The sequence below is a fragment of the Eschrichtius robustus genome, chromosome 1 (genome assembly GCF_028021215.1).
Source record: "Eschrichtius robustus isolate mEscRob2 chromosome 1, mEscRob2.pri, whole genome shotgun sequence".
Taxonomy (NCBI): Eukaryota; Metazoa; Chordata; class Mammalia; order Artiodactyla; family Eschrichtiidae; genus Eschrichtius; species Eschrichtius robustus.
Window position 1 is genome coordinate 14,829,817 of NC_090824.1, and position 14,686 is coordinate 14,844,502.

Sequence of the window (14,686 nt, forward strand, 5' to 3'; positions counted from 1 at the left end):
TTTTAATGTTCTCATGGCTAAATGAACTTCTTCTCTCCCTTACTGTAACACAAACTGTAATAATTATTTTTTTCAAGGTATCCGTAGTCTTATTTACATTGAAATGCTGAATTTGAGTTTTCAAAGCGCGTTCATGTCTTGAAGCTGTAGAGTCGTGTAGGGCTTTCCTACCTCGCTCTCACCACTGTGAGAAACCCGGCTATAGCCTTCGTGAAGGCCCCCGCCAAGAGGGGATTCCAGGGTCCTGGAAGGAGGGAACCAGGAAGCCCTTGAAAGTCGTGGAAGGAGACACATTGGCAGGAGCAGCAGAGAAGTAAATTTAAGGACTGGGCAGAGGGTAGAACATCACCTTTACATTCACCTTCCTGTCTGACCCCAAGCCTTGTAAAATCCCCTTGAGGCCAAGCTAGGGCATACTCAGTGGGCCGGATGTAAAGCCCCCCAAAATTGGACCAGTACCGTCGGAAGGAAGTGAGTGTCCGTTGAGCGTCCGCTCCAGGCGCTTGGGGGAGCCAGGGGGTCCCTCCTCGGCCTTCTGAGAAACGCAGTCAGAGGTTTGTGTCTCCGGCGCCAGGCCTCTCTTTTCACTTAGCTCTTCTCTGCCCACTCTCCCTTCCCCTCCCTGCCTGATGCTTCTCGTCCTGGGATGTGATGCAGTACCTCGCCTCCTGAAGGGAGAAGCATTCCATACATACGGTGGCGAAGCCACCACGCCCTACGCTGCTGGCTTTGTGCAAAGCCTGGAAAAAGTGAGAGGTGACCCCTCGACCAAAAGGTTCAAAGGCAGCAGACGCCCAGGCGGTGATGGAGTGTGGGCAGCCTGCCGAGGGGTGTTTGTGAGCACGTGTCCCGGTGAGGAGGTGTACGTGCATCACCCAGGTTCGGGGGTCCTGCCACTGCCCACGCGTGGGGAGCGTGGGTTCCTGTCTGCACGGAGCCTGCCTGTGTCCTCCCCCATGCTGCTCCGTGGCTGGGCTCTGTTTATAGAGCTTTCTCGTGTGCTGCTATTTATAGCCCCTTGTTTTCACCTCCCGGGCTGTGTGATGCCCGTCTTTGAATGGGGGCCACCGGCCACCAACCTAGTCTGTCTGCCACCGGCACTCCCAGCAGTCGGAGGCTGTCCTGGATGGTTTGAAAGCCTTTTCCTTTGTCATCGCCCTTCGTAGCCAGTCCACTTCAGGTCACCAGGTGGCAGCCACTTAGGTCTTTTCCACTCATCCTCCCTGCTCAGCATCTGCACAGCTAGCTCGGTGCAGACTGGCCTCAGTCTGGGTCTGAGCTGAATAGGTCATACAAAGGAAACTTCTCCAGAAGTTGACAAGAACCCCAGTCAGCCAAGACCCTTATCTTGGGGGGACCCGATCCTGCCCCAGGGGTGCCCACTGCACCCTGTGTTGCTTGAGCTGGACTCCCTGTGGGTCCCCTCAGCCCCTCCCTGTGCTCTGATGCTTCTCTTTCGGTGAGGCAGCAGTGCACATCTAATCAAAACCTCAGGCCACCGCATTTTGTCTCCTCTGGTAGCACCAGCGGTAATGTTATCTTTCTCAGACTTTCCCAGATTGCAGTATGGGGAACATTCTACAAGGTGTACCATCGTGTCTCAGGTGCTCTGTAAAACAGGACTTCCAGAAAAATCCAAGCAGGACACTGCTTCCTCCTTATCTCTTGAACTTTGGATTATGCTTCTAGTCAAGTCCATCCACCTACCCTCCCCCCCCCCAATAAAAAGTGGCTGTGTAGACTAATTCCAGCTTCTAGAGTCTACTTAAATACCTGCTTTGCAGTTCCCCTTCGACAAGCCCTGTGAGTCCTCTTTAACCCCAGTGGAGGAATTGTTATTAAGTCAGGAGAAGTCAGATCACCATTACTCATCTTCAAAGGCTTGCATGATCCCTGGTTGGAATGTTCCAGAGAGGAACTCTAGGTAATAAACAAAACAACAAAATGGGACGGAGGGGGGAGGCGGAGTTCTGCATCCCCCTCCCCAGAACTAGGATATGTGTGGATGCACCAGCCACCGGCGAAGAAGGGCAACCAGGAAGCAGGCTCCCCTCTCTCAGCCCCCTCCCCAGCACCTTTCCAAGTAAGCAGGTGGAAAGGCCAATTTTAGGAAAGGGAAGGATTATCGGAATCACCTGCTGCTCAGCTTATGGCCTCTGGTAGCTTAGCCAGGGCTGCTCTCCAAAGGCAGCAGCAGGAGCGCAGGGGTTACTTTCACAAGCTGTGAAAATCAAGGAAACTGAGCATCAGGAGGGAAGCTGGGGAAGCCAGGATGGGGCGGAGCTGAGGGGGGGCGGAGCATGCAGGAAAGTTTCTCTTGTGTCTTCAACTTTTTCTTTTTAGGTTCTGGAGACGACCACATTTAGATCACAGTGAGCGGTGCTGCTTGATTGGACTCTGTGTGTGTGTGTGTGTGTGTGTGTGTGTGTGTGTGTGTGTGTGTGTGTAAGGGTTGCTTTCTTGCTGGTTAAAAGTAAGAAAGTTTAGGGTCATTGTATAACTTAAGATAAAGTGGTCAATCAGCTGGGAGCCCTGGTGCTGATGTCCTTAGCCCCTCATCCCAGGATTTGAGAGTCTCAGATGTATGTCTTCTCTCCTATAAAAGCCATTTAAAAATTTTTTTATTTTATACTGGAGTAGAGTTGATTAACAATGTTGTGTTAGTTTCAGGTGTACAGCAAAGTGGTTCAGTTATACATATACATGTATCTATTCTTTTTCTAATTCTTTTCCCATTTAGGTTGTTACAGAGTATTGGGCAGAGTTCCCTGTGAAGAGCCAAATATTTAACTGATCTAACAGAAAGGGATGATGCTGGAGGCCTGTGCTTTTTTTTTTCTTTTTTAATTTTTGTTGGAGTATAGTTGATTTAGTAAGAGCCACAAATCCGAGTTTAAGGTTGATTTTGAATGTCCAGTTTCTTATGACATCTCTTCTCTAGCTGGAGCCTAGGTATACTTTCAGCACATTGGGTGGGGTGCACTGGGGTTTACATGCTTTGAAATACGTTGAGGGAAATGCAAAGGAAATGAAAGGAAGTCGATGTGCTGATAGGAAAAGGACTGAGGAGTGGTGGACTCGTGTTCCTCCAGATCCCAGACTCAAAAAATCCATGCAATAGGGACCTCAGAATACCTTTCTCAGACATTTTAGACTGGCTGTGATTCATCTTTCAAAAGCCACATTCTTGACACTTGGGGATGGAGACAGAAAGGAGAAAAGATGGGAGGGCAGTTAAGTGTCACAGCTGGCTCCTGGCAGCCTGTGAGCAGAGAGGAGCACACCCGCCCGCCCCACGTGAGGAGCACTGCCGGTGATGAGGACTGGGAAATGCCGGGTTTGGCCGAGGCAGCGTTCAATGGCAGCTCATTTGAGAACGAGCTCCAGGATTCAGAAGAAGAGCCTAGTTTGCACACCGGAAGTCTTGCGAGGTTCAGAAAATAGCTCAGGGAAAACCTTTTAATGCTGTGGGATAGCTCCGTCCGTGAGATTCTCTTTGAAGTGAATACAGTTCATTAACCAGGAAGATGTTTTCAGGGGTGAGTGCAGAGTTAGGGAGAGCTACAAAAAGCATAATAATAGGCTGAAAGAATTTCCCCATGTCCTGACCCCGTTAGGTCCTATGCCTCAGAGGTAATTAGTAAGAAGATGCCATTGCGGTGAGATGGGATGGTGGAAGGATGAACATGGTGATGACGGTGATGATGAGCTTATATAACGGGCCAGCCACTGAGCTAGCAATTTGTGTACTTTGTCTTGTTTAATCTTCAAAATGATCCTCTGAGGTATGTTTATGCCTGCTTTACAGGTGAGGAAACTGAGGCACAGAAAGGGTAAGGCACTTGCCCAAAGCCACAGAGCTAGTGGTGGGGCAAGACTTTGAACGGAGGCCATGTGGCCCCATGACTTGTAACCATGCAGGAGGCTTCTTCCCTGAAGCTTAAACGAGACAAGAGAGTCAAAAGAACCCAGTCTCCAGTAGGTGCTCAGTGAGGGCTGGCTTCCTTTCTCTGTTTCCCTTCATGCCAGGTGCGCCCCTGGTGCTTAGAGGTTCTAGGCACTTGGGCAGAGGACTCTGGGCAAAAGAAAAAGTGGGGCTGCATTTCTCCTTTGACTGGCAGGTGATTCCGTGGCCGCACCAGAGGCCAGGGGAATGCGTGCTCCATGACTCTCATCCGCCCTCTTCACTTTCCAGGGCTCCCTAGTCTTTGTCCCAGGATTTTAGGTGGTTCCGGTGTTTTTGCCAAAATGGTGACTCTGACATGATTTGTTCAAGGAGAACGGAAGTGCCGTGAGAGCAGTGGTTGCTCTTCCGGCTAAGTCTGTGACCAGAAAGATGGTCAAGGTCTTCCAATACGGTCTGGTTTTGTCTTTACCCATTCTTATGGGCTTTCATCTCACCTGGACTGGAGACAGCACAGGCCACCCCAGGATTGCTCTGGGAATGGTGAGCGTGTTGATGATGATGATGATGATGATGATGATGAGGGGATTGATGACTAACGTGTATTTTCAAAATAGCAATGCCGGGCTTCCTTGGTGGCGCAGTGGTTGAGAATCAGCCTGCTAATGCAGGGAACACGGGTTCGAGCCCTGGTCTGGGAAGATCCCACATGCCGCGGAGCAACTGGGCCCGTGAGCCACAACTACTGAGCCTGCGCGTCTGGAGCCTGTGCTCCGCAACAAGAGAGGCCGCGATAGTGAGAGGCCCGCGCACCGCGCTGAAGAGTGGCCCCCGCTTGCCACAACTAGAGAAAGCCCTCGCACAGAAACGAAGACCCAACACAGCCATAAATAAATAAATAAATAAATAAATTTAAAAAAAAAAAAAAATAGCAATGCCTTTATTAAGTCAGTGAAATCTCTAAATACTCTGTGTGATAAATACCATTTGTCCCCTTCTTACTTAAGTAGCTTGTCAGGGGACACAGGCAGTAAAGGACACAGATGGGAAACACCAGAGTCTGGCTCTCAGCCACTGTGCTGCAGACCACTTCCTTGCTCAAAACCCTTTAATGGTTTTCCCAATATCCATGGGATGAAGTCCAAAGGCATCTCATTCCTGCTAGGATTATGTGCTTTATCAAAATTACTTTTTAGTTCTTGTGCACATTGTGATTTTTATCACTTCTAGGCCTGGTTTGTGCCTTTGAATCCCAACTTAGATGGCACTTCCTACAGGAAGGCTTCCCAGATAGTTTTTCTTTGGGTTAGGTGTCTCCATCTTTCATGCCTATAGGCCCCCTGCCCTAGCACTTGCCATAGTATATTTTCATTGCCTCTTCAGTTTTCTATCTGTCCCACTTAACTGTGGGGACCCTGTGTCCCCTTCATCTCATACATAGGCAGGTAGTTGGTAATTTAATCCATTAATTGATACAATCTGTATATGGGACTGTAATAATTTTTACTGGTGAGAATTATAACCATGGTATAAATAAATATTTAAGTTTTGGGGGGGGTACCATTCTATCTGATTTGCTTGCTGTTCTAGATGAGATCCCTAGTGACTGATATATTAAGTAGTTTATCAGAATTAAACTGAACCTGTGGTCATCTGACCATTTTGAGGAGAGTACCGTACAGCAAAATAATTGAAAAACCCTTTCCCACGATCCCCAAAACAGAGAGACAAACCAAAAACACCTATCTTTTCAAGCAACCTGAAGCATCTGTCTACAAACTCCATAGTTCTACTGGTCTTTACATATGTCTGCCCACAGAAATTATTGGCATTTTCTTCTAGAAGTTTCATAGTTTCAGTGCTTATGTTTAGGTCTATGATCCATTTCTAATTAATTTTCCTAATGGTATGAGGTTAGGACCGAGGTTCATTTTTTTCCAAATGGATCTCTGATTGTTCTCTCTTTTCCCCCACTGTGTTGTCTGCATATTTTTTGTCAAAGAATCAGTTGACCACACACACGAGTCTATTTCTGGACTCTGTTTTGTTCCATTGATCTATATTTCTGCACTTACACCAATACCACACTGTCTTGTAGCTTTATAGGAATAATTCAGGTAAATATAAATTCTCGACACTCTTCTAGAGTTCTAGAAAACTCATCAACTGGGCAAACTATGATAATAGCTGCAATATCACATCATAACAGGTTTCATGCTTTTAAGATACCTGGTGAGTCCCCTGCCTCAGATGATCTAATATCTGAAATCAGGCTGATAGTATGGGATGGGTAGGAATTCCTGATCTAGTTCAACCTACCTTCATAATTAAATACGGGAAGAGACAGGGGATTCTGGAACCCCGACTGCACTAGTAGTACTGACTTCAGGCACTGGTTTCAATTTTGTCTCCCATCCCACCTTTTATAAAACCTAGTAATAACTAGGGCCTTACACAAACCTGGATGAGACATGGCAAAAAATATTAGCAGGAGCTACAGAATGCCCAAGAAATCGGTCTATAACTTAATCCCATATTCCAGAGTGGACATTCATCCTACGTGAAAGACCTGACTAAAGGTTCAGAATATTTAAGTAAATGTGCTCTTAGAGACCTGAAAATGATAGGAGTAAAAAGTATATACTGCGAATTTTGGGAAAAGTAGTTATTCTACACAAATAATATCAGCTTTAAAAACTTAATATCCAGAGTGGTTTTTATTTTTGAAGGTATGATTTTCTAGAGTCTTTTTGGTAAGGTGTTTGTTTGAGAAAGCACAATTTGTCCACCTTGCCCCCGGATGAGACTGTGCCAGGGGCTACGTGAACACAGCCAGAGCTCCGGGGACTCTTTAGGATGCTGGCAGCGGACGGGGTCTTAGAGAACACCGTTCAAAGAGGGACACAGAGATTCCGTGAGCTTGCATGGAGTCCTGCCAGAAGAACTAAGATTAAAACCCAGGTGTAGGACTTCCCTGGTGGCGCAGTGGTTGAGAATCTGCCTGCCAATGCAGGGGACACGGGTTCGGGCCCTGGTCTGGGAAGATCCCACATGCCGCGGAGCGACTAGGCCCGTGAGCCACAATTACTGAGCCTGCGCGTCTGGAGCCTGTGCTCCGCAATAGGAGAGGCCGCGATAGTGAGAGGCCTGCGCACCGCGATGAAGCGTGGCCCCCGCTTGCCGCAACTAGAGAAAGCCCTCGTGCAGAAACAAAGACCCAACACAGCCATAAATAAATAAATTAAAAAAAAAAAAAGATTTAAAAAAAAAAAACAAAAAACCCCCCGGGTGTATAAGCCCTCCGTCAGTGTGCTCACACAGGATGCATGCCTGGCCCCATAGACGGACGCATGCTTGGCCCCGTATACACACACGGAGGAGTGTTGATGATGCAGTAAGAATATTAGCTTGAACCAGAAGAAACTGCTGTTTGGGAGGTCAAAAAAGATCGAACATCAGGGATTTCCTATGGTTCCCCTCTTCTGTAAACACTCAGATTCATGAAAGGCCACCGTGAGTTTGTATGCGGCATGGGCAGTATCTGATGGTCACTGGCGTGAAAGGTTGGCTTAGGATTAATCCAGGGATGAGTGCATTTAGGAGACCATGGGATGGTGACAGAGCTCGCAGGAGATTTGCTTAGAGGAAGCTTCTGGGACGGAGGAAGGCAGGCCCTCCAGAGTGGGCTGTGTGATTCTGAGGCAGAAGCCAGATCCACGCCACTGACAGCCCTTCACTCCCAACAGAGATGGTTGTGAGGGTTATGAGATGATGAGATGGTGTTGTGAGCGCTGAGGTGCTGAGTAGTTTGTAAAATCAGCTCTGCTGTTCTTCTGGCGGTCTTTTTCCCTTGCTGGATTAAGGACACTTGGAAAGATGCTCCCAATTCTGACCATGAACAGTGAAGCATGAGGAAATGCTTTTGTTTGGTCATCTGCTGTCAGGTGGTGTCAGGTTCTTAAGATCTTTTTAGGGTCTGACTAGAGATAAAAGATTATATTTAATAAATGCAAGAAAATAATATTTGAAGCCCACTTTTTAAAACATATCTTTGTTTTTTTTTTTTCCCCCAACAAGGCATCAATAATAAGCTATTGGTCTGACTTGGCTGACTAGATCTCTTTCTTGAGGTGTGGTGTCTTTCTCTCTTTCTGTCTCGCTCTCATGGTGTTTTTTTCTGTATCTGTCTCCCTGTGTGTGTGTGTGTGTGTGTATGTGTTTCTCTGTCTCTGCTTGCTCTAGGTACCTATGACTATCTCTTTCTCCCTTCTCTCTCTCTCTCTGTCTCTCTCTCTCTCGTTCTCTGGTGTATCCAAAATTTCTGACTCAGAACAGAAATCCTCACAGTTGGATTCATGTGTGGTGTCTTTTCCCTTTTTGCTCTTTCAGTTCCTCCAGGAGTGATACAAAACGGAACGCGGGTTCTGAGCCGAGGCCTGTTTCCTGGAGTCCGGCCATTGCCAATCACTCCCATTGGAATGACAGCAGCCGTGAGGTAAGGGAGAAGCTTGCTGGGCAAAGCCCACCTGAGGAGTGGGAAGGACATTGTGTGTCCCAAGGGGCTACTCGAGGGCATGGAGAAGACCAGCCTGTAAGTAGTAAAGACAGAAGTAGTTTGGGTGTTCGAAAAAGTTAAAGTAGCTCCCAGGGACCCCAATCCAAGTGCCAACTTCTCCTTCTTGGGCCATCAAATTATCCTGGTCTCTTTGCAGATGAAATGAAGACAGATGAAACTAAGTTATTTTATTCTAAAAAGGTGGGGTAAGGTGAACAGAAGGAAATGGTGGGCAAGTTAGTCATTAGATTCTAAGCTAGCTGGTCGACCTCTAGACTTAGCCCTGTCACTTCCCAGTCCTTTGACTTTGGGTGGATGTCTGACCTCTCTGGGCCTCAGTTCCCTCATCCATGAAATCCTCTGAGTCCTGGGAAGGGTTGCAATGAAACTCACATGCAAAAAATCACGTGTGAAAAGTGCTTTGGTAAGTGATGTATAAATACCAGGTGGCATCAGTCCTCTGCTTCTGAGAATCCAGTCAGTTGCCAAACCACATGAACTCTTCCTTGGGAAATTTCTTTCCTCCATCCTTCTCACCTCCTCTGCCAGCCCCAGAGTAGGGTCTGTCGCTAGCTTGGAAGCCTCACACGCACCAGTTTGAATGCCTTCCTCCTATTCCTTGCTGCTTCTCTGCCCGCCCTCGCCCACCCATCAACCATCGCCAGACTGATTTCCTAAAATGTGCCTCTCCAGCTGTCTGCAAAAGCATCCTCCTTGGCTCCCACCACATCACCCTGATGTCCCCCTGGTCCTCCCATCTCCTTGAGCCAAATTAGTTCTCCACATACATCCAGTGTTTGCCCATCTTATTCATACAGTTTCCTCTCTGTCGATTTCCCTCAGACTCCATATACACGGCAGCATATCCTTCATGGCCCATCACAAAAATGATTCCTTCACAAAGCTTTTCTGCACAGGCCTCTGAGCCAACATCAGATTAATTTCTCTTTTCTTGGAACCCATAAGCCCATGCTTTGGTTGTGACCCTTTGATGAGTGACCCTCTGTGTGTGTGTGTCCCCCTGTCCTCTGTGGTTTGCTGGCTGAGGACACGGGCTGGGTCTCACTCACTTGGCTGATGTTTCATTGCATGTTGCACAGCTGCTTGTTTAGAAAAGGCCCGCCACGCTGAGCTGCATCCCTTCACAGCATCGCCTTCTAGCGTCTTTCCTGCACTTTTGGATCAAGTTCACACCTAATGGCCATTTTGCTTTCATAGTGTTTCATGTCCCAAAGGAAACCATCCCAGGAAGTCTGTTAACTGGGCCCTGAGGGACATGCAGGGTCGAGCTCCCTGATGTGAATCAACCATGTGGAGATTCTCCACTCACTTGTGTCTTTTAATCCTCCCAGCAAACCAAGTACATTTGCCGGGATGGAAGTCCTTAATCTTCAGGGCAGGCGCTGGCATTTGGAACCTACTAAGGAGGAAAGATGGTAGGAATTAGAATAGTCATAGAATGATAAAAACCACTTATCATTTCTATTAAGCAGACATGGTGATACCTTCCAAAAGTGTATGGGAAGGTTCTTTTTCTTGTACTTCTCCCATATTTTTCTTAGATACCCTGAGATCAGTAATTGAATTCATAAATGGTAAGCCTCTTCCATGAAGCCAAGATATCCATGCCTTGGCCTCACATTATGAGAGAGACATTCTGTTTTCCATTCTTGCTTAAAATTGTTTCTGCCTAACCTCCTAGTTTACCTTTTTGGTTGAGAAGACTTTGAGACCGTAGACTGTTCTCACGGGGAGTAACAATCTACTTTCCTGAGCAGATGCTAGGTACAGACTTTCCGTTTGTGGTCTTCAGCATCCTTTCAGTGCCTTTGAAAGCAAACGAAGCTCTCCATGCGAGCCATTCCCTCAGAGAAGGGAAGAGCCAGGCAGAGCGAAGGGAAGCCTGAGACCGGGCTGGCCCTTCAGCAGGAGCTGCTCCTAATTTTAATTCCTAATTTTAATTATTACCCTCATGGCATATATTATTGCAAAAATTTACTGATTAGCCTCTAGAAGCATTATGTAAAATATAATTTTTTTTTATGTTCTGTTTAGAAGAGAACATAGCACTACAGCAAAACAATGATGTCTTGTTTCTGGTAAAAGAGTTGCTACTCATGCAGTCCAGCCAGAGCCTCACCTAGGCTCCTTCCACAGTAAAAGACCACAAACAGGTTCAGGGCTAGACCTATGCATCAGTCAGATCCAGTTGGGAGACAGAAGCCACACTAGGTACTCGAACAGAGAGACTTCAAAATAAAGAACCGTTAACCAGGTAGAAAGTTATTAACCAGGCAACTGGAAGGGTAACAGAGAACTCAGGGTGTCACGGAGGAAACAGTTGTAGGAAGCAGCCACGTGCCCTCGGGTGAGGTTGGAATGACTGCCCCTCAAAGCTGGACCTCAGACCTCAGAGGAGGGGCTGGGGCTGGGATCCAGACCTCTTAGGAGGTACCACTGAGCTGGGCTGGAATCTCTGAGCTCAGAGGAGGGGCCCGTGGAAGGACCAGAGGCATCTCTAAGGAGAAAGCTCCTGCTGATACACGTACCTCTCAGGGAACGTGAAGAAGTTGGGTCTCCAGCATTGGAAGAATCGCAAACTGGATTCAGTAGCTACTATAGGAATGAACTGGCGCTGCAGAGGGGAAGGGGCATTGCTGGGGTGATGCAGGAACAGGAAGGAGCGTGTCCCCTCTTCCTCCACCCCCTTCCCAGTCTCTCGAAGGCAGAGCCAGGAGTGCTGCAGAAATGTGGCTCGCCCAGCCCAGTCTGCCCCAGCTTACGACACACTACAGTAGGCTGGGATTGGGGCTGAGTGACAATAGCTTCATAACGTCTGTCCCCCTACAAAAGCACTCATAGTCGAAGGGTGACCTTCCTCAACATCACAGGAGGTTTAAGCAGAATCATTTCAGTGAAATGTACAACCGCCGTTTGCAGAAACAAGTTCCCAGTTGCATAAATAGAGATAAAGAAAACCATTGTGCATTAGCAGTCCATTATCCAAATACCAATTCTGCACTTTCCACCTCAGTTTAAGAGACATTAGGGAGAGGAATGTCACAGGCTCTGGAAGATCAGGGACCCTTGCTTATAATACCTTTGCCCTCTTTATGGCCCAAATAGGAGGCAGTGTGACACTTTCCGGAAAAATGAACATAAACATAGCTGGGTGGGTATTTGCAGGAGACTGTGTAAAACCGATTAAAAAGCGTTTGGAGGGGAGGGGGGGATCTTGTTTTGCTTTTTCACATTCATTGCAATTGCAATTTTTTTTAATTTGGCCAAGTGTCAGTTGAACCTAAATTCAACTAAGGTTAAAGGGAAAACAGTCCAGCAGAGAATAGAACAACAGCAAACGTCATCCGCCAGACCACATGGCAGTGACCAAGGGTCCCTGGGGGTGTTCACATGTTTACAGGGGTTGCTGCCCCCATCAGTTCAGCTGGGGCTGGCAGGAGGGCCAGAAAGTCATTAGCACCCCCTGAAGACCTGATTCCTACTCTGCTTTGTGTGACAGGTTTTCTGTGTGAGTCTAAGCAACTTCTCCTTAAGTGAAAATATTTGTCTTTCAGGGATTTTTTTTTTCCTCCATTGAGTGGCAAAGGCCATGTTTGTTTGTCTTAACTCTGAAACTGTTATTGACATAGATGAAGTGTTACTTTTATTAGCTGATCATTACACAGCTTGTATTTGCTGGGTTCCTTTGCATATAATTATGATGTGTAATCTCCTTGTAAGAGTATCTGTCAATAGTATAATTGACTTTACAGTGTTGACTTTTTACTCAATAACCTCAGGGATCGGCCCATCCTTAGACATTGGAAACCTGCTTATTTTTAAATTTGCTTGGGCAGAGACTCCTCAAGACACATTATCCTCAAAATAACTGCTCCCACGTCTCATAGTTTTATGCCCGTGTCTTCTGCTGCTTGTCCAGTGAAATTCCTTGCAGAGAATACACTGAATGGGACAAACAATTCTAGTCCAAGAAGAACTGTTTCTGGAACTCTTGGGAAATGGGAGCATAAGATTTCTTACATTCATAGAATTATGGGCTGCTTCCCAGGTACAGGCCATAGCAATCTCCTGGGTCTGAGCCACCTTGTTTTCAACTCTTAAGACTTTTTGACCCCAAGTGACCTCTCAGGTGGCAGAGAAAAATTAAATGTCCAGGGCTTGCCAGAGGATTGAGAGAGAACTGGTGGGAGGGCCATCCTTCATATGTCAAGAGAGCCCAGAAATTGCATGCATGAACTTGGGAACCAAGTTTCCTGGGCCCATAGCCTGCAGCTATGTGACCTTGGGCCAGGTGTACCTGGGCTTCTCACGAGAAAACCAGCACCTGCCTCATGAGTTACTAGGATTAACACACAGTTACATGCCTGGCGCACAGTAAACATTATACAGGTGTTCAATAAATAAATAATTAGAAAAACAAACAACCCTATTCATAAATGGGAAAGGACTTGAACAGACTTATGTCCAAAGAAGATACACAAGTAATCAATAAGCACATAAAAAAATGCTCAACATCACTAATCATTAGGGAAATGCAAATCAAAACTACAGTGAGATACCACTTAACCCCCATTAGGATGGCACTATCAAGAAAACAGAAAATAACAAGTGTTGCCAAGGGTGTGGAAAAATTGGAACCCTTGAGCACTGTTGGTAGGGTTGTAAAATGATGCAGGCACTGTGGAAAACAGGATGGCAGTCCTCCAAAAATTAAAAATAGTGACTAACATATGATCCACCAGTTCCACTCCTGGGTATATACCCAAAAGAACTGAAAGCAGGTTCTCAAAGAGATATTTGTACATCCGTGTTTGTAGCAGGATTATTCACACAGTAGCTAAAACGTGTAAGCAACTCAAGAGTCCATCAGCAGATGAACAAACAAGCAAAATGTGGTATATATATACACAATAGAATATTCAGCCTTAAAATGGAAGGAAGTTCTGATACATGCTACAATATGGACGAACCTTGAGGACATTTATGTTAAGTGAAATAAGACACTCACAAAGACAAATACTGTATGATTCCACCTATATGAGGTACCTAGAGTAGTCTGATTCATAGAGAGAGAATGTAGAATGGTAGTTGCCAGTAACTATGGGGAGAGGGAATGGGGGGGTAAATTGTTTAATGGGGACAGAGTTACAATTTTACAAGATGAAGGGTTCTGGAGATGGATGGTGGGGATGCCTGCACAATGTTATGAATGTATTTAATGCCACTGAACTGTATGCTTCAAAAAGGTTAAGATGGTAAGGTTTTTTGTTTGTGTATTTTATCACAAACTTTTAAAAAGGAAAAAAAATGAAATGAGTAATGGGGAGAGCCTTATGGATTCATCCAACCTGCCCTCCACAGACCTTCCCAGGTCCCCTTTCTGGGTACCTGAAGCTCAGTCCCAAACCCCAGAAAAGGCTTTAGATTGGGCTTCTGTGCCACCTTGAGGACAGTGCACATTTGTGGCAAAGCCATGGTTTTGAGGAGTCATGACAGTAGTCTAAACCATAGCATGTTGTAAAATTATAAGGAAGTTTCATTTGATCAGCACCTAAGACTGCTTAATTTTATTTGGATCTCTAAGAACCTCAAGTGAAAACTCTACTTCCCGTGGAACAGGAAGCAAGTCAGAAATTAATGGTTCTATACATACAAAAGATTAATACATAAGGTCCTATCAATATAGAGTCACCAGGAAAACCTGTGTATCAGCTTTAGATCTACTCCTCATCATTCTCTTTGTCTTTCCCTTGGAGAAGATGTTTGTCACAGGAGTTTAGGAAGCCTGCAACCTTCAGTTTTAAGATAGGGTGGGGACCAGTTATACAACTGGAGGGAAAGTTTGCCACTGATCTTTTTCTTTTGTATTGTATTTTGTTTTGTTTTTAAAAAACCAAGTACCTGTCAGATTTTATCTTCTGAAACCATGGTCTTTGAAGGCAATTCTAAAACTCAGTATTAGGTTATGCTTAGTGGTGGGAAGGAGAGGAGGAAATATTACTACAGGGAGCGGTTAAAGGGAAAAGGAAAAAACAATACCAGGAGGACAAAGGATGCACAGGAGTTCCTACTCGGCTGCCGGCTCAGCTTTTTGTCTTGACTTCTGTCTCTTCTGGTCCAGAAATCTAAACAATGACCAGCAAGTTCCCTGTTTAAAATTTGATCAGCGTTCTGGAGCTGCTCCTCATGTTTTCAAATCAATGGCA

At 46.1% G+C, this 14,686-nt stretch overlaps 1 protein-coding gene across 5 annotated transcripts in view; it reads left to right on the top strand.

Annotated features, from left to right (window-relative positions):
• The window catches only part of FOXN3 (forkhead box N3), a 406,233-nt gene that overhangs the window by 373,414 nt on the left and 18,133 nt on the right, over positions 1 to 14,686 (top strand). For all 5 annotated transcript variants that reach the window (XM_068541804.1, XM_068541828.1, XM_068541837.1 and 2 more), the window contains one exon: positions 8,294 to 8,399. In XM_068541804.1, the coding sequence (XP_068397905.1) occupies positions 8,294 to 8,399 (106 nt within the window). The remainder of the gene's footprint in view (positions 1 to 8,293; positions 8,400 to 14,686) is intronic.